General features: G+C 66.1%; 1 protein-coding gene across 2 annotated transcripts; it reads right to left on the reverse strand.

Annotated features, from left to right (window-relative positions):
• Nucleotides 1-17,996, reverse strand: ASAP3 (ArfGAP with SH3 domain, ankyrin repeat and PH domain 3). Of its 2 annotated transcripts, XM_038167347.2 has the most exons (26): nucleotides 17,660-17,994; nucleotides 14,083-14,155; nucleotides 13,611-13,756; nucleotides 11,840-11,914; nucleotides 11,532-11,581; nucleotides 11,169-11,295; nucleotides 9,441-9,526; nucleotides 8,675-8,750; nucleotides 8,488-8,574; nucleotides 6,914-7,023; nucleotides 6,332-6,401; nucleotides 5,670-5,757; nucleotides 5,287-5,335; nucleotides 4,961-5,148; nucleotides 4,725-4,858; nucleotides 4,162-4,256; nucleotides 3,756-3,936; nucleotides 3,572-3,657; nucleotides 3,334-3,449; nucleotides 3,162-3,229; nucleotides 2,962-3,069; nucleotides 2,561-2,816; nucleotides 2,177-2,480; nucleotides 1,560-1,695; nucleotides 1,230-1,352; nucleotides 1-1,007 (listed from the first exon to the last, which is right to left on the reverse strand). In XM_038167347.2, the coding sequence occupies exons 1-26, from the start codon at nucleotides 17,783-17,785 to the stop codon at nucleotides 933-935; spliced, it is 3,033 nt and encodes a 1,010-aa protein (XP_038023275.2). In that variant the 5' UTR covers nucleotides 17,786-17,994; the 3' UTR covers nucleotides 1-932. The 2 variants fall into 2 exon arrangements, 1 of the variants encoding a protein (XP_038023275.2); XR_011804770.1 differs by lacking the exon at nucleotides 1,560-1,695 and having other exon boundaries at nucleotides 17,660-17,996.
• Nucleotides 17,997-18,826: the final 830 nt, after the last annotated feature.

Here is an 18,826-nt window from a genome sequence, read left to right on the forward strand (position 1 = left end):
TTACAAAAACGGGTGGTTTTATTAGAAATTGGAAAGGGAGAACATTAAAAACAAACACACCAGGCCACTGGCTGAGACGCGGACGAGGATAAACCACAGGGGCCGGCGGCTCCCGAGGGACGCCGACACGGGGCAGCGTTGGTCCCAAAAGGGGGCTGCAGGATGGCCCCAGGAGCCCCCCCCAGGGCCAGGCGGTGACCAGCACCCGCCCGGTGAGGGACACGGGGACATGGGGACACGGTGCTGCCCGCGCCAACCCCAGGCACCCAAGGAGCTGTGGTCCCAGGCTGGGGGAGTTTTGGGGCATTTCCAAGCCCCGCTGCCCTGGGGGGGCTCTCAGAGCCCGGGGAAGGGGGGCAGGATGTGGCCGCAGACCCTCCAAACCCCCCAAAATGATGAATAAAAAGCCCTTTTTTTGTTCCCTACCAATCCCCAATGCTTCACAGTTGTGGTAGAGGAGAAAACCAGGTGGTGCATCGCAGCCCCCCCCTGGAGAACAGGCACAGGGGCTCTGCACCCACCCAGCAGAGGAGGGTGGGGGGCACCCAGCGCGCCCCCCCCAGCCCCAAATCCCTGCTGACAGGGGAGGAGAAAGCCCCTGGGATGGGCAGAGCCCACAAAAGGACGGGGATGGGGCACCAAAACCTCCCTGTAGGGTGCAGGTGATGGCAGCGGGGGGGGGGGTGGCAGCCCTTGGGCTCCCCAAAGCCACCACCCAGGGGGTGAGGGTCCCAACCTGGGGGTCCCCACGTCCCCTGAGAGGGCAGCAGCCACACGGTCCCATACCAGGGGCTGCAGCACCCGGGGCCCCGTGGAAAGGGGCGAGGGCAGAGAGGGGCCGGGGGGGGGTCCGGCTCCAGCTCCCAGCCCGCCCCGTGCGCCCCCAGCCCCCAGGGGACGGGGACAAAACGGGCAGCGGGGGGGGGACCCAGTCAGTCTTGCAAGAGGTGGACGAAGCTGGCGGGGAAGACACCGGTGCGGGAGCCGTCGCCCTCGATGAAGCCGACCTGGGGGGGCAAAGAGGGGTGTCAGGGGGTGTGGGGGGGTCCCAGGGTGGGTGGCGAGGGGGAGGAAGGCAGGGACCGATGGCCACGAGCCCTTGTGGGGTGGCACCGGCAGCCTGGGGTGACCACTGCCAGCACAGACGGGGTGGGGGGGGCCCATCTGTGGCCCCCCAAAATGAGCAGGGGGAGAAGGGGGGGGGGGGCCGTGCCCCGGGGGGGGCTCACCCAGCTCTGCTCGTCCTCCTCCCGCGTCACCACGATCACCTCGCCCTTGGAGAAGGTCAGCTCCCGCGCCTTGTCCCCCTTGCAGTCAGCCACCGCCTTCACCCGCTTCTGCCTCCCCTTGGCCTGCGCGAGGAACGGGGTCAGCGAGGGGGGGGGGCAAACCCACCCCAGGGGCTGTGACCCCCCCCCCAACACCTCCATCCACCCCCTTGGGACAAGAGCTGCAGCGATGCTTGGGCATGGAGGGGTGCCCCCAAAGCTCCCCCCCCAAAAACCACCCTCTCCCCTGCACCCTGTCCAAGCCCCCCCACCCCAAATCCTGCCACCTACCGGAGCGAAGCGCCGGGGCATGGGCACGGGGGGCACCTTGCTGGGAGCGGGGTCCTCGGGGCTCTGGGGGGGAGCGGCTGAGCCGGCTTTGGTGGCCACCCCGCTGATGCGCCGGTACGAGCGGGTGCTCTCCGAGCTACCGGGGGCAGCAGGGGCAGAGTCAGCCCCCCCCGGCACCCCGTCCCCCTCCCCATAAGGTCTCGGTGCTGTTGGGTTCCCCCCTGGGACACCCAAGGGAGCAGGGTGCCACCCACAGCCCACCGGGTGCTCACGGGGGGGGGCCCTTTGACAGCTACCAGCAGCCCCCACCCTTCCTCAAAGCGTCCCACCACAAATCCCAAAATGGGGGGGGGAAAAAAACAAATTTGGTAACTTCCAGTGGGTCCCGGTATCGGTGTCCCCCCCAAAGGATCCGTGTCACCTCTAGGGACAGCCCCCCCTCCCCACGGTGCCCCTGTCCCCTCTTCTGTCCCCATCCCTGGGGGGGCTCCAGGCTGGCTGGGGAGGGGGGGCCTTTGCTCTGACACCCCCAGGGACAATTTGGGGTTCCTCCCACCAGCACCCCACAACCACCTCCCCCCCCTCAACGCGTCCCCTGAGTTTTGGGGGACCCCTACCCGAACTTGACGGGGGTGACATCGGGGGCCAGGCCTCCCGGCGGGGGCTGCACGGGGGGGGGGCTCAGCTCCGGCCCCCCCCTCCGCGCGGCCCCGCTCTCCGTTTCCGAGCGGGTCTCCCAGTACGCCGCCCGCCGCGCCTCAGGGGGGCTGCGGGTGCCGGGGGGGGACGCGGCCGCCCCATCCAGAGCCCCCATGGAGGAGGAAGAGGAGGAGGAAGAGGAGAGGCTGCGTTGCCCGGGGGGGGCCTCCGCCAGCCCCGAAAAGTGCGGCTCCGACGCCTGCCGGTGGAGCTCGGGGCGCTCTGGGGGGGGGACACACACAATGGGGACACTGAGGCACCCCACCAGCATCCCACGGCACGTGGCCCCCCCTGAGACTAACCTGTGGGGCTGGGGCCGGGTTTGGGGCGGGGGCCGCCCCGCGTGGGGTTTTTGAGGGGCAGCGGGGGGGGCATCTCCTCGCTGTGCGCCCGGCGGGGGGCAGGACGCGAGGGCACCAGGATGGTCTCGTAGGTCTTGTTGGTGATGTCCATCCCCATGCAGCTCCAGCGGCCCTGGGGGCAGGCGGGGGCGGCGGCGGGGGGGGGGCTGGCGGCCAGCGGCGAGGAGCCCTTGAAGGAGCGCTGGAGGGGGCTCACCTGGGGGCACACACCCGGACGCGGAGCTGCCGGGGGCCCCCCCGCACCCCCTGCAGCCCCCTCCTGCCCCCTGCCCCGTCCCATTGGTGGGGGTGCAGGGTCTGTCCCCCTGTCCCCCCCCCACTTGCCACCGTCCCCTGGGCACCTTCTCCTCCAGCTCGTCCTCGCTGTCGTAGGTGTACTCCTGGGGGGGCTCCCAGTCGTAATCCACGTGGACCTGCAGCGAGAGCTTCCCCGCCTGCGCCTGCTCCAGCTGGGGGACGCGGGGGTGTCAGCGGGGGGGTGGCCAGCTCCAGGGTGCCCCCCACCCCAGCATCAGCCCCCTCCCGCCCCCACCCCACCTACCAGCTCCTCGCACTCGCTGTGCTTCAGCCTCCTCGCCACGTCCAGCGCCGTCTCTCCGGCCGCGTTCACTGCGCGAGGGAGGGATGGGGACAGATCCCGGCTGCTCCGCGGGGACAGGGCTCGGCCCCATGTCCCCCCCCTTTCCTTCCAGCCCTAAACCCTGTCCCCGTACCCGCGGTGAACGCCGCTTTGCCCTTCAGGAGCAGCTTGAGGCAGTTGGGCTGGTTGTAGAGCGCGCCGTAGTGCAGAGCCGTGTTCCCGTCCTGCGTCGCCCGGTCCAGCGTCCCCCTGTGCGCAGCAGCAACAGCTCCAAAGAATGCAAGCACCGCTCCCCATCCTCGTGGGGACACCCGAGCACCTCAGGGACATCACCAGGACACCACAAGTGGCACGACCCCAGCTGGCCGTACCCGTTTTGGATGATGAAGTCCACCAGCGGCAGGGACGATCTGTCGGCGTAGCGCACGGCCACGTGCAGCGCCAGCTCGCCCGCGTCCTGCCGGCAGGAGGGGACAGCACCACTGAGCCCAGGGACCCCAAAACACCCCCCAGGCTGAGCGAATCCCTCGCGGGGGGGGCTCCCAGAGGGCTCACCTGGCCCTCGGGGGTCACCAGGGGCTTGGCCAGATCGTGCCCTTCGGCGAATGCCTGCAGCAGCGCCAGGAGGTCGCGGGTGCGGATGGCGTCCCAGAGGCGGTGGGGCTCGTCGCGGCCCCCCCGCTGCACGTAGCGCCGCTCCATGTACTTGGCCACGATGTACTCCTTGCGTGCGCTCCTGCGGGGGGGGGGGAAGGCATCAGCAGGCACCCCCACACCTCACACAGAGCCCCCCTCCCACAGTCGGATTTTTTTTGGGGGGAAGCTCTGCGAGAGGTGCAGGTCCTGACGTCCAGGTGATGGCACCGGTGAGCCCCCAGTCCTCGGGGTGGGGATGGTGGGGACACGGAGCCCCCTCCCCAGCCCACTCTGTGCCCCCTCCCCCAAGCATTTAGGAACTCACATATCGCTGCTGGCCGAGGGTTTAGGGCAGTCCTGCGTGGGCAGCGTGGCCTCCATGATCTCGTTGAAGCGGGTGTTCCCCACGCTGACAGCCAGCTGTGGCGAGAGGGGCAGGGGGAGACGAGCCCTGGGCACAGAGGGGCCACCCCCCCTCCCCAAAATCCTGGCCGGGCTTGCCCTGGGATGTCCCATCCCCATCGTGGAGGGATGGAGAGGGGAATCCACTGGATCCAGCCAACACCTTGCCATCTCCCATCTCCCCCAGAGATGAGCCTTTGTCCCAGCAACAGTTTGCTGGAGCAGGGAGCAGGTCCTGGGGGGCTGCCAGCATCTTCCCCCCTATTAGGGATCACTTCCCAGAGCCCCCCCTGAATCCCTAGAGCACCATGCTAGGGGCAGAAATCTGCAGCTGGGGGGAAACCGAGGCCAGCTGGTAAGAGACCAGGAGGGAGGAGGAGGAGGAGGGTTGAAACCCTCACCCAGGAGGTTTGGGAGCCCCCGAGCCCCCGAGCAGAGGACGATTCCCGGCAGATTCCAGCCCCCCGGGATCAGGGAGCCGCTTACCAGCAGCTCGGAGGTGCTGAGGACATCCAGGGTGAGGGACTGGATGCGGGAATAATGCACGCCCAGCTCCCGGTGGATGCCGGAGCACTCGATGCACGTCAGGATGCCCAGGTTGGTGGAGAGCCACGTGGGGTCTGCAGGGCGCAGTGGGGCGGGGGGGGGGGGGCTCAGCATCACCCCCCGGCCCCCTACCACCTCCATCCCGCTGCATCCCACACCCCGGATCCCCAACCTACCCGGGGCCCCGCAGTCGCAGCACTGCTTGTTGCCTGGCATGTTCTTCACCTCGCTGATCACCAGCTTGGTGAGCTCCTGCACGCCACCGTCCGCCGCGCCGCCCGCCGAGGCTGCGCCGCCGTTGGGCTCGCCCTTGAAGGCGTTGCTCAGGGCTTCGTCCTTGCTGTTCTGCAGCACCGAAACCCACCTGGGCAGGGGGAGCAGAGCCTCGTGGGGAACGCACCGGGGCCGGCACCGCGCGGGGCTCGGGGTGCAGCCACGGGGGGGTTTAAGCCCCGTGGAGTTTTGCGCGTTCGCGTGGGGTGGGGATGGCACCGGCACTTACACCACGCACTCCTGCTCGTCCTCGGCTTGGAAGTGGTACGTCCTGTTGTCTGCAGGGATGGGGACACGGGTGAGCATTTAGGAACACACAAAAAAAATGCAGAAAGGGGCTGGAATGGGGCGTTTAGGATCAATTTGCAGCAGGGTGCAGGAAGGGGATGGAGCTACTTTTTTTTTTTGCTAAAAAATCGCTGCGCATCGCTCTCCCGACACCCTGCTGCCACCTCTTGTCTGGAGCTCGAGGCAGCCAGCGCCTTGCAGGGTTTGTCCTTCCTCCATAAAAAAAAAAATCACGTGCACCCCTCCCGCCCCGGGATACCCACCCGGGGTCTGTCCCCAGGACCCTAAACCAGACCCACGAGGACACGGAGCGGGGGCACTCACGCGTCACCAGGTCGAAGCATTTCTTCTCCTCGGCGTGGGGCCGCACCTGGCACGTCAGCAGGTTCAGCTTGACGGGGGGGCGATTTATCTGTAGGGCGGGGGGACGCAGCGGGGTTAGGGGAGGTCCCCAGAGGGTCGCTTTTGGGGCACGCAGAGGTCCAGCACCTCTCCAACCCCTTCCCTGCGTGTTCCCTTTGCGGAACGGGGCTGGGACCGGGGCTGCACCTTGCAGCCTCTGCCCCCAGATGGCAGCACCCCCACCCCAAAACCACTCCGAGCCCCTTTGGCCTCCTCTGCAGCCTCAACGCCCCCCTAAAAACCCTCCTAAAACCCCCACTAAAGCCCCCACGCCACCGGCACGCAGCAAACGCGAGGGGCAAGGGACCCCCTGCTAGGGACACCCCAAATTGGGGCTTGCTTTGCTGCTTGGGGCACGAGTGGGGTGCTCGGGGAAAAGCCCTACAGCCAAGGTCACGTCCCCAAAGGGCAGGGGACACGGAGCTGGGTGGGTTTTGGGGCAGCACCCAGCAGGGGATGGCAAAAAAAGGGTTCTGCAGCTCGGGGCGCACAGCCGGGTACCCCTGTGGGGTCTGCGCCGGGCGGTACGTGCCGGCAGCACCCCGGGGTGACCATGGGGATAAAGGTCCCCCCATTTCCCTCACCGTGCTGTGGGAGATGGTCAGGCAGCCGTACTTCACCCCACACTTCCTCTTCTGCCACACTTTGCGGATCCTGAGCCAGAGCAGGAGGGGTGAGGACACACCGCGCATCCCTGACCACGTCCACCCACCCCAAAACCACCCCCAGCAGCCCCTGGAAAGGCTTTGGGATTTTAGGGTCGTGCTTTCTACAACTCGCTGGAGATCCCTTTGGGGCTATAAGAGTTATTTTTTCCCCCTGATCCATCCCAGCAGGATGATTTCTGCCCCCGTGCCCAGGAAATAAGGTGTTACAGCCCCCACATCACCAGCACAGCTCGGGGTGAACCCGGTGCTGGGTTCCCGGGGACCCACATTTGGGGCCAGGGCTCCCAGGGGAGCACCACGTGGAGCTCAGAGCCTGCTGGACACCCGCCCACCCCAACCACCACCTCCAGCCATGGGAAAATGGGATTTTCCAAGCCTTTAGACCTCCTGAAGTCCAGATGGGACCAACAGCACCCAAAGGTCTGCGGAACGGCCCCAAAACCTCATCCAAAGGTGTCCCCCAGGGGGCTCCCGAGCTGGGGTAACGCCCGCCCTCACCCATCGCTCTTCTTGTACAGGAACCCCGACTTCTCCGTCCCGTACTGCTTGTTCCCTTGGTGCTGGTGGATGCTGTAGCCGCTGCCGGAGTTCTTCCTGCTCAGGTTTTCCTGAGCTCACCAGGAAAAGGAAAAAAAAAAAAAGGCATTTAGGCAAAAAAGGCAATGGGAGAGAGGCAGAAGTGGCCCTGCCCCTGGGGGACCTCGTTATGGAGTCAGAGACCTCCATCCCCTTTGAGCATCCCCCCCCTGCCCTGCTCCCATGGATGTCCTCCTCCCTGTAGGTGTCCTCCCACGGGTGCCCTCCACCCTACAGACCTCCTCTCATTGATGTCCTCCTCCACCCTACAGATCTCCTCTTGTTGATCTCCTCCACCCTAGAGATCTCCTCCTACAGATGTCCTCATCCCCGTAGATCTCCTCCCACAGATGTCCTCCACCCTACAGATCTCCTCTCATTGATGCCCTCCACCCTATAGATCTCCTCCCATGATGTTCTCCTCCCTATAAACCTCTTCCCATTGATGTTCTCCTCCCTATAGATCTCCTCCATGGACATCCTTCTCCCATGGATGTCCATCTCCCTACAGATCTCCTCCATGGATGTCCTTGTCCCTGTAGGTCTCCTCTCATTGATGCCCTCCACCCTACAGACCTCCTTTCACTGATGCCCTCCACCCTATAGATCTCCTCCCATGGATGTCCTCCTCCCTATAGATCTCCTTTCACCGATGCCCTCCACCCTATAGATCTGCTCCCATTGATGTCCTCCTCCCATGGATGTCGTCCTCCCTACACATCTCCTCTCACTGATGCACTCCACCCTACAGATCTCCTCCCATGGATGTCCATCTCCCTATAGATCTCCTCCATGGATGTCCTCATCCCTGTAGATCTCCTCTCATTGATGCCCTCCACCCTATAGATCTCCCATTGATGTTTTCCTCCCTATAGATCTCCTCTCATCAATGTCCTTCACCCTATAGATCTGCTCCCATTGATGTCCTCCTCCCATGGATGTCCTCCTCCCTACAGACCTCCTTTCACTGATGCCCTCCACCCTATAGATCTCCTCCCATTGATGTTCTTCTCCCTATAGATCTCCTCTCATCAATGTCCTTCACCCTATAGATCTCGTCTCGTTGATGCTCTTCACCCTACAGACCTCCTTTCACTGATGCCCTCCACCCTATAGACCTCCTCCTACTGATGTTCTCCTCCCTATAGATCTCCTCCATGGATGTCCTCCTCCCTATAGATGTCCTCCACCCTATAGATGTCCTCTCATTGACTCGTTGATACCCTCCACCTTACAGATCTCCTTTCACTGATGCTCTCCACCCTACAGATCTCCTCCCATTGATGTTCTTCTCCCTATAGATCTCCTCCCATGGATGTCCATCACCCTATATATAGATCTCCTCCTCCCTACAGATCTCCTTTCATTGATGTCCATCACCCTATAGATCTCCTCCTCCCTACAAATCTCCCCCACGGACGCCCTGCTTTGCTCCTCCGCAGCCCCCCGTCCCCAGCCCATGCCACCTCCCCTGGCGCCCCTCCAGCTGCCGTCACCTCCTTGGTGTCCAGCTGCAGGATGCTGCGGAGGGAATCGCGGGTCTGCGCCAGCTGCTTCACCTCCTCCTCCTGCGCCTGGTGGAGCTGGAAAAGGAGCGGGGACCGCGGTGTCCCGGGGGGGGGACACGGCCCGGGGGACGCGTCCCAGGTGGCGGCGGGTGGGGAGGGAGCTGGGGGGACTCACCGCGTGGAGGGACACGGCCAGCTTCTCGATGAAGGGGTAGAGGTTCTGGGCAGCCTTCCAGCCGTCTTGGAAGAAACTGGGCATTGATTTCACGCCATTAAGATGCAAATGGGGAAAAACGATGGGGAAAAAAGAGCTTATTTAGAGAAAGCGTGGCGGGGGGACGCAGCAGCCCCCCCCCCACGTCCCGGGGAGCTGCTCTGGCTCTGCAGTTCCCTTGCTGCTGAGATGCTGCAGAGCCCACGTCCAGCCCGTGGGGTCCGGGTACCCCAAATATTTCGGGTGTTTGGGGCACGGGGTTGGCCTCTTGCTCGATGCAAGCTGATCTCGAGGGGCTGAGGCCAGATCCTGGCCCCTTTGGGACCCTTCCCCGGGTGCCACCGCCCCCTCCCTGCCTCAGTTTCCCCACTTGAGAGCCGGAGGGGTGCAAGGGAAGGAGGGGAAGGAGGGGAAGGAGGGGGACGTTCCCCCTGCCCCAAACGCCCTCGCTACGAGCTCCGAGGCTACCGACGGAGCCTTTCGGCTGAACTCATCCCTGGAAATCCATCCAGAAACCAAATCATCGGCTCCATCCCCGGCCAAGCCCCTTCCCCCAGCCCTTACGGACACGTTTGCATCTCCCAGAGCCAAAAATCCCGACCGGACAGCGTCGGGCCCTGCCCAGCACCTTCCCTGGGAGCTTGTGGGGTCGCTCAGCCCCCAGGACAGGGAGCGGGGTGTCCCCAAAACCCCTCCCCGAGCGCTCCCGGCGGTGACAGCCACCTACTTGTGCTGGGCATGGAAAAACTTGATGAGGCTCTGCAGGAAATCCGGCCCTTGCTTCATCTGACTCTCGCTGGCTTTCAGCAGGTACTGGGGGGGCAGAAGGCAGCGGGTTAGGTGGTGGGGACCAGGACCGGTCCTCACCCGCCCCCCAACCTTCCCCGCGTGGGCAGGAGGGTTGTGATGCTGGCTCGGCTTCAAGAAGCCACGAGGTCAGCTGTGAAGGCAGCCTCCGGGGACCACCCTCCGAAAAACCTGGAGCTGGAGGAGCTCCAAGCCCTGCAAAGTTCAAGGGCCGAGGCGTGCCTCCAGGGTTCCCGGCCGGGCGCGCTTCTCCCGCTGCTGAGTGCTTCTGGAGTTAATAAATAACCCGAGCCCGAGCCAGCTTAAGGAAAAAAAAATTAAAAACTGAATCGTTTGGTACATCAAACCTGTCCCTCACCTGCAGGAAAAGACCCAGACCCTTGGGTTAGGAGAGCCCCATGCACGGAGAGGAGCCTGGAGCCTCCCCTGGGCGAGCGCAGCCTCAGCCCCGCACAGCTGGATGCCGGCCTCCTCCCTGCCTCCCCCCCGAAATGTTTTGGGAGAGGAGCAGAGGGGAAGGCGGCCAAGTTCCAGCTGCAGGGGCTTTCCACGGCCCGACAGCCCCGGGGTGTGCTGGAGCCCCCGAGGGACCCCACAGCTCCTCTGCCGGGGGGGCCGCCAGGGGTTGGGGAGCAGGATGGAGAGGGGCAGCTCCAGATGTGGCCAAGAAGCCACACGGGGAGGAGTAAAGGGGGCTTTGAGGGGGCTCTGCCCCCCTGCCACCGATGCCCCGAGGTGGTGGTGACAGGGCACTGCCCTGCCCAGACCCTTGCTGGGGGTCCCGCTGCGCCCACCCACCCACGGGACCCCCCTGGCGAGGAGCTGCGCCCCACCGAGCACCCCTGGGGTGGAAACCCAATGCGCCCCCAGCCCCGAAAGCAGCAAATACCGCGTGCACACGAGCGTGCGCACACGTGCAGGAGCGTGCCAGCCCCCTGCGCCCCGCTGCCAGGCGGATGCCCTTGCGCAGGCGCTGCTGGAAGCGAGCAGCCCCCCCCCCGGGCCGTTTCCATGCGCTGGTATTTATTTAACAGAGCTGCTATTCAAAGCCCTGACTCATCTGGCCCAGCCCCAGCCAGCAGCCCCGACCCCGCTGCGGCGCTGCCTCCTCCCCGCACACCCTGCCCTTTGCACCCCGGGAGCCCTGGGGGTAGGGGAGGGGATGGGGGAGAGCCCCGGGGCTGTGGGGGGGGGCTGTGGGGGCTGGCACCAGGTTTCTGCCCTTCGCTTGTGCCCCTCTGTGTGCTTGGGGACCTGGGGAGCATCTCCGTTTTTGCCATTAGGGCCAAACTGCAAGGATAAACTGCAGCTTTCAAGGGGTTTATCCAAAAGGATCGCCTTTTGCCCCAAATGCCAGCCCCTGGTTTGGCAGGGGAGGTGCAGGGTCAGGACCTGGAGGATGTGGGTGCAGTGCCCTGGTGCTCCCTGCAGGGTGTCCCACCTGCACCCACATCCCACGGGGGGGGGGGGGACAGGAGGGTCCCCGAGCCAGGACCCCACGGGGACATACGGGGACAGACGAGTGCCCCGTGCTGCACCCACTGGGACCGCTCTGGCGCTGGGGACAGGGACTGAGCACCCTGGCCACAGTGGTCCCCTGCATCCCCCAGACCCCAAAGGGCCCCGAGCCCCCCGGCGCAGCCCCCACCTCGCACATGTGGAGCTGGAAGAGGCGCCGCTCCTTCTGCATGTCCTCGGCCAGCTCCGCCGCCGACGGTTCCGCCTGGATGACCCCTGCCAGGCGCGCGCGCTCCTTCTCCTTCTCCATCTTCCCCCTGTGGGACAGCACGGGGACGGCTTGGGGACAGCCCTACCTGAGACTGGGGGGGAACCTGGGGACGGCCCTGCCCAAAAAGGGGGTCCCCAGGGAGCTGCAGAGGTGGCAGGGGGGTGGGATGGGGCAGGGGAAACCTCCCCAAGGCTGGCGCAGAGCCTGGCTGCAGCCCTGCACCAAACACCTCCGTGCACGGGGGGATTAGGGGGATTTTGCTCCGGGCACGGGGTCGCTTACACTTTGGTCTCGTAATCCTTCCAGGCCTTTTCGATCTGCTTCTTGGAGTCCTGCAGCAAGAGGAGAGAGGGGATGGCAGCCCTTAGGGGGGGCGAAGGGACAGGCACGGAGCCGGTGGCACCAAAGCAGCGCCCCAAAATTGAGGGCTTCGCTTTGCATCGCTGTGCCAGCGCCCTGTCCCCTGCTGCTGGGACGTCCCCACTGCGTCTCTGCCCCTTGCTCCGTGCCACCAGCCGTGTCCCCAAGGCTGTGGCGTTTTGTCCCCACGCAGGGACCCTGCAGCCCAGGAAGCAGGGCTGGGGACTCACCAGGCGGCCGTCCTTCAGCTGCCCCTTCAGCAGGCTGTCCAGGGGGAAGGAGACGATGTTGTTCAGGTTCTGCACCTGGGAAGGGCAGAGACGGGGATGGGGTCACCCCAGGGGCGTCCCCACATCGGGACAGGTCGGGACGCGGGAGCTCCGCGACCTTTCCAGCCTTGGGCCCCCCTCCCCAGTAAAATCGCTGCCCCGGTAAGGGTTAAAGAGGCTGGAAATGGGGCTGGCTGCAGGCAGGGGCAGGCTGGGGCTTGCTGGAGCTGGCTGCAAGATGTCTGACGCGGGGCCCTTCCCACAAACCACATCAGCGCCGCGGCTGCCAAAACCGGAGCTGCTCCCCCCCATCACCACCCCGGCTCCGGCCCCGTCCTCCCTGCGGCACGGCGCAGGCACCCGGGCTGGGACCGGGCTGGGACCACGGGGCTGGGACATCCTGAGGTCAGGGAGAGCTTCCCAAAGTGTCCCCTCCATGGGCTGGGGGGCCAGGGGTGTCCCCAAAAGCAGAGGGGACGCGGGAGCCTGCTCCCATCCTGGTGCCTCTCCATCTGACCCCAAATGCGGGGGTCCCCATGGGGCAGCCCCAAATTGTAGGGTGATCCCAGGTGGGCACCGGGGCGATGCTGGGGGCACACCTTTTGCATCGGAGAGGATGCCGCATGGCTGCAAAACCCCTCAATTCCTCTCCAAGTCTCCCGAGGGCTTTTGCTCCCCAACATCACAGGGGGAGAAACCCATCTCCAGCCCCAAAAAGCTGGGAAATGGGGTGCCCCATCCTTCCACCGCGCGCGCGGTGCCGGGATCCCGCTGGGGAGGGTTTGGGGCAGGGGCGGCCGTTCCCACGCCTGCAGCACGTGGCACAGGGGAGGCGCAGCGCGGGCACTGCCCTCGCCCAGGGAACCGGTTCAGCTCCTTCCCCGCGACGTTTTCCCCACGGAGCCCCCCCCGGAGCACGGGGCTCCGGCCGGGCCGGGATGGGCGCGATGGGGAGGAGAGGAGCGGGGAGGCCCGGGCTGGGGTAACTGGGAGAGGAGGACGTGAAATCTGAAATAATTCCTGCTGGGGGAAGGGCAGCAGCAAGGAGCCTGCTCCTTCAGCAGAGCCAGAGGGTACAAATTCTCTTTTTTTTGTTGTTTTTTTTTAGGGGGGGCTTCAAAAGGGACCCGAGGGCAGCGAGGAGCCAGCAGGGGATGCCCCAAGGCTTTGCTGCACGGCCCCAGATCCCACCCAGCACAAAGCCCAGCTCTCCCCCCAAGCTATCAAACCCTTCCAGCCTCAACAAATCGAAGCAAGAAGATGCGTTTGGAGAAAAGAGACCCCAAAAAGAGCCGTGCCCCCCCCCTCCCACGGTGGGGACGGCTCCAGCCGCCTCTGCTGCCTCCCGCGCGGCTGCGGCTCCCCACGGCCCCGCTGCGCGCTCAGCGTGGCTTTGATTTACTTCTTGGCAAGCGAGATCAGAGATGTGAAAAAAAAAAAAAGAGAAAGAAAGGGGGAGAAAAAAAAACAAAACCAGCAGCCCCAACCGCACGGCAAATCGCAGCCCTGGTGTCCCCAGCAGAGCTGGGAGGGAGCTGGAAAATCCAGCGTCGGGTGGCCCGCGAGCATCCCCGAGTCTGGGGTGGGATTTGGGACCTCCTGCCATGGTGGAGGGCAGCTGTGAAGGGTCTCTGCCCCAAATCCTGAGGCCTGGTGCAGATTTTCCCCAGCTCGGCCCCGGCAGGACGGGGGCAGCGGGCTGAGGTTGCTCCCCGCGGGGTCGGCGGCTCACCAGGTTCTTGAAGAGCGCGGTGACCTCGCGGGTGAAGACGGCCAGGTTGAGGAAGCCGGTGGAGAGCTCGTGGTTGTTCTGGGAGAGGTGGTTGTTGCCGAAATTCTCCAGGGCCTCGCTGTACTGCTCCTCGTTATCCACGTGGGCTGCGCGGGGGGACAACAGCGGTGAGGTGGGGACGGTGGCACGGTGGCCCTGCGGGACCCCCTTCCCCAGGAGGTCCCATCGCGGGTCCCACCCACACCCACGTCCCTGTCCCTTTGGAGCAGAGCAGGACACCAGCGATGCTCCTTATGCACCCTCCCCAAAACTCTCAATTTACATTTTCACCCCCTTTTCACCCAGCTTTCAGCACCCCAGCACATTGCGAGCACCCGTGTCCCCAAGGGCCACCACCCACGGATGGCACCAGGGGGGAGGACGTGACCGTGGCAGCCCGGGGCCGCCCAACGGCTCTGGAAACCCGACTTACTGAGCCCGGAGACGTGAATGGCTTTCACATATTTCCTTATTCTCTGGAGCACGGCTTGGTCCCCGTCCAGGCTCTGCGAAAGCAAAGGAACAAACCCCCGTCAGCGCTGCCGAGGGAGGGGGGCGGCCGCTTCCCCCCGCCCTGCTGGCCACACAGGGCTCCTTGGCCGGGTGCCTGCTCTGCCACACAGATGTGCGGGGCAGCAGCCAAGCTCCCGGGGACAGGAGCTGGAAGCACCCGGCCCCGTGCAGGAGCGGTGCTGGGGATGCCGCAGCCCTGCGGTCCCCACGGTCCCGACCGCCCCGGGGAGGTGACGCCGGAGCGAGGCGGTGGCACGGGGTGAGAGGGTTGGGGGCAGCGTCTGTTTGGAAGCGAGCAGCCCCCAGCAGCTGTGAAAATGCCTCCGTGGCTCTCCCCGGGGTTGTTTGAAGCAGGGAGAGGAGGACGGCATCCCCGTGACGCAGCACGGATGCGCCAGCCGTGCCCAGGACGTGTCCCCCGGGATGGGCACGGCACCCGAGGCGCACAAAGGTCCCCAGCATGGAAGAACCAAAACCAAAATCTGCATCCTGCCCATGCCCAGCAGGGACCTCAACGGCACAAATCCCACCCGGAGGATGGGGCACAGCTTTCTGCAACCCCTGACCCATGCAGGGTCTTGGCTGCAGCCCCCAGCCCCATGCCCCAACACCGTCCCCGCTCTGTCCCTCGCCATGGGCACGGGGCCCTCACCGCCACCATCTGCCAAGCACGGGGGCAAACACCCCAAAACCCCAACCCCAATCCCGCTCAGGCAGCTGGAGACGCACACAGCAGGAAAGAGTTAAGGCCGCCTTGGCTGCGCTGCAGGTACCAGAGGCATGATAACAGGCTGGAAATATTCGGAGGGCGTGAACGGAGCAGGGCGAGGGATGAAACCGCCGAGGAATTACAATAAAGAGGCTCTCTCTCGCTCTCTCTCGCTCGCTCTCGCTCTCCCAGCGAAGGTTTTCGGGCTGATGTCAAGGCCCATTTCCTGACAGCGGGGTCAGCCCGGCTCCTCGAGGCCCCTCCTTGGACGAGGTGCTGCCCGGCAGCCTTGGCCGGGACGAGGCAGTGGGGAGGGGGGCAGAAGCCAACCCCCCCCCTCTTCTCGGGGGTCTCTCAGCAAGGAGGAGGATGCTGGGGTGTCCTGAAGCCTCCCGTGCCCATCCGTGCCCTAAATCCAGTGCCCCGGGCTCTCCAGAGCTGTGCTGCGGGGCAGAGGCTCCTCCTGCCTCGGGGGGGGACAGCAGATGATGCCGTGAGCCCCCAAGGATGGCTTTGCCCCAGGGTGGCCTTGGTGCTGCCCGAGAGCGGCCCTGGGTGGGCAAACCGGCCAGGCACGGCCTCGGGAAGGGGAAACTGAGGCAGGGTGGGATGCTCTGGGCGCACGCAGGCACCGCTCAGCCAGGGGACGGTGCCACGGGATGGGGCAGCCCCCCAGGAGCACAGCCCAGAAGGATGCTGGAGGTGGGGCAGCACCGAGAGGGAACTGGGGACAACCCCAAGAAGGGGTCACATCGGCACAGCCGGTGGTGGTGACAAGGGATCCCCTATGGGGACAGCGGGAGGGACGGACCCGCACCTGCACCACAGCCGCCCGGGGACCCCGAGCACTGCTCCTCGCCCGGCTCAATGGGGGCCATTCTTCAGCCCCCCCCCTCTCCGTGCCGCCCGGGGATGGGGCTGGGGGCTGGAGGCGGCGCTGCTGCCGGGGCAGGATGCGGCCACTCCGGGTGCAAAGGGCAGAGCAGGGCAGGACACCGTGTTTACCCTGCCATGGGGCAGTGCAGGATGCAGCCACCAGCTCCACGCCTGCTCACACCGGAGACCCTCGGGTCCCCTCCCTGTGCCTCGTCCCGATTTGATTTCTCAGCCCCACGGGATGCGGCTCCAGCCCCCAGCACCCCAAAGCCACGCAAGACCCCCGGGAGGGGGCAGCCCCTTGTAATCCCAGGGGGGAAACTGAGGCACGGGGCAGCTTCGGACACCTGGGAGGACCTCGGTGGCCCCACGGCCTCCTGCCCTCAGCACCCTGCTCCGGCACAGCTTTGGGGTGCCTGGGGGGGTCGCGCTGCCCCCTCCCAGCAGACACCAGCACTCAGCACCCTCGGGCTTCCAAAGCAGCGGCATGGATATGGGGCAGGGACAGGCGGTGACACAAAGCCCCAGCCCCCCCCCGGCTCCCCCCTCCCAAAGCAGCCGCTGTTTATTTTCCTTGCCTGATGCTATCGCCCCGTCGAGGATCAGCCGGCGGCGCGGGGCTGGGGCTTGTTTGTTTGGATTTCCCTCTTCCCCTCCGTCGGGGCGCTGGGTGCCGAAGGCCTGGCTGCCTTTCGGCTCCCCCGAGGGTCCCCGCAGCCCCCTGGCAGACACGTGCCCCCCCGGCCCCTCTTCCCCAAAGACCCAAGCTGCTGTCAGAGGTCCCGGCACTCAGCCACGCTCGCTGGAACGTTCCCAAGCGCCCCCCCCCCAACAAATCCCCGTCCCCCTTCCCCTAAATTTCAGCCTCCCCAGGGAAGCCGAGCGGCCAAACGAAATTCCTGCCGCTTCCTCCTGCCTGGAGCTGCCTCCCCCTTCCCGGCCGAGAGAAAGAGCCAGAGCCAGGGGAGAGCACGTGCTGGCGGGGCCCGGGATGCTCAGCACCATCGGGTGCTGGGTTTCCAGCCTGGGGGGCTCCCTTCCCGCCGCCCCCGGGGCTCCGAGGGGGCCCGCGCCGGCCCCACGAGCTCTGGCTCCCCTTCAAAGCCATTCCTGCGCTAAGAGGAATTGGCAAAGGACGCGGGACCAGCTGGAAACAGCCTCTATTGGAGGCAGGAGCGGGGAGAGGGGGATAAATGCACCCTGCCAACCCTGCTCCAGCCCCGTCAATGCTGCTGGGGGTTCTGGGGGGGCTAAAAATCCCACCCCGGCTTTAATAGCGACGGGACCCCCCCAGGGACACCTCAACCCCCTCAGGGTGCAGCAGCTCCCAGCCCTGAGCCACGGGGCCGATGCTGAGCCCAGCCCTGGGGACGGAGCCAGCCCCTGGGCAGCACCCAGAGCTGGAAACGAAACCAGCTGGAACGGCGAGGTTTTGCCCGTTTCTGCAGGCCTTGGCCCCAAGAAAATGCGTGGTGGGGCGGGGGATGGAAACGGCCGCCCCAGCTGGAGGGTCCCGAAGCAGCGGCTCAGGGCGAGCGCCGGGCTCCAAGCCCCGCATCCCCCAGCGCTCGGAGAGGGGCAGCACAAACAGCAGCCCCCCAAAAAAACCTTCCGGGTTCCTCTTTCCCCCGAGCCATCGGCGACGACGCCGGCAGCGGCCGAGCCCTGGGCAGAAGTAAAAAATGAAAACGGGGGCGAGCTGCAGCGAGTGACACAAACCAGGGCCAGCATCCCGGGGGGGCTCGGAGCAAAGCGGGGCGCAGGGGGGACCCCAAGAAATAGAAACCCAAGGAGGAGAGGTGGGTGCTCGCTGCAGGGCCAGCACTGCAGGGTGCCCGAGGCTTTGGGATAGGGACTCAGGGGGTGTCCCCAGGGGGAAGCGCAGCCCCAGCCTCCCCCCAGCCCCGCTCACCTCCTCCAGAGCCCCCACCGCCCCCCGGCACTTCTGCATCTTGGAGGCGAAGGCGGTGGCAGCCGGGGAGCTCAGGTCCTCGCCGGTCACGGCCAGGAACTCGGCCACGCTGATCTGCTCGGGCATGGTGCGGGCGGCACCGGGGGGGTACCGGGGGGGGCACCGGGAGGGGGGCGCCGGGGGCTGAGCCGGGAGCGCACCGGGGGCGCACCGGGGGCGCACGGGGAGCGCACGGGGAGCGCGCACCGGGGAAGCTGCTGAGCGTCCCGGAGCCCTGGGGGGCCAGTGGGGGGGCTGGGGGTGGCCGGGGGGTACCGGGGGGTACCGGGGGGTGCCGGGGGGTGCCGGGGTTCCCGGGGCCCGGCTCAGCGCCCCATCCCCTGCAGGCCGGCGGGGGCTGCACCGGGGAGTTTCTCCCTCTGCCCGCCCGCCCGCTCGCTCCCTCCCCGCCGCCGTGACGTGGGCAGCGCCGCCCGCCCGCCCGTTAAAGGCGAAGAGCCCCCGGTGCCCCCCCCCTCGGTATTTCCCCCCCCCAGCAGGGTCCGTCCCGGGGCACCAGCAAGGCGCGGGGGGCTCCGTCCGCGGCACTGGGGACCCCAGGGTGCGGAACCCCTCCGTGCGCCCCCTCCCCGGCCTCACCCCCCCGCTGCCAGGCTGGGAGCGGAGAGGGGGGGCCCACGGCAGCCCCCCCACGCGGGGAGAGGCCCCACGGAGTCCACGAGATGGGGGCAAAGCAGGGGGTGGGGAGGGCAGCGGGGGCTGCCGTGGGCATGGAGAGGAGATGGGGACACCCAGGGTGTCCCCAAAGGCCAGTTTGGGTGCACAAGGGCTTGGATTTAAATCCAGATTAAATCCAGATTAAATTTCCAACCCACCCCCCCCAAGCACTCGGCCCTGCTTGGCCCTGGAGGGAGGGCTCCGTGCACAAGGAGCAGAGCTCACACGCTTTGCTTTGCTCCCGTGCCTCCAGTGCTGCCCTGAGGCTCTGCTCGGAAACGTCCCCAAAAAAAGAAGTGAAAGCAAAGGGGGAGCAGGGGTAACAAACAGAGGGGTGTCCGGGGGGGGCTGGGGAAGGAGAATCCGGTGGGAAGTAACAGGAAAGGAGATGCAGAAGAGCAGAGGGGCAGCAGGGACATGGAGCCACTTCTGGAGCACCCCCCCTTTAGA

This window comes from Anas platyrhynchos, chromosome 24 (assembly GCF_047663525.1).
Source record: "Anas platyrhynchos isolate ZD024472 breed Pekin duck chromosome 24, IASCAAS_PekinDuck_T2T, whole genome shotgun sequence".
Taxonomy (NCBI): domain Eukaryota; kingdom Metazoa; phylum Chordata; class Aves; order Anseriformes; family Anatidae; genus Anas; species Anas platyrhynchos.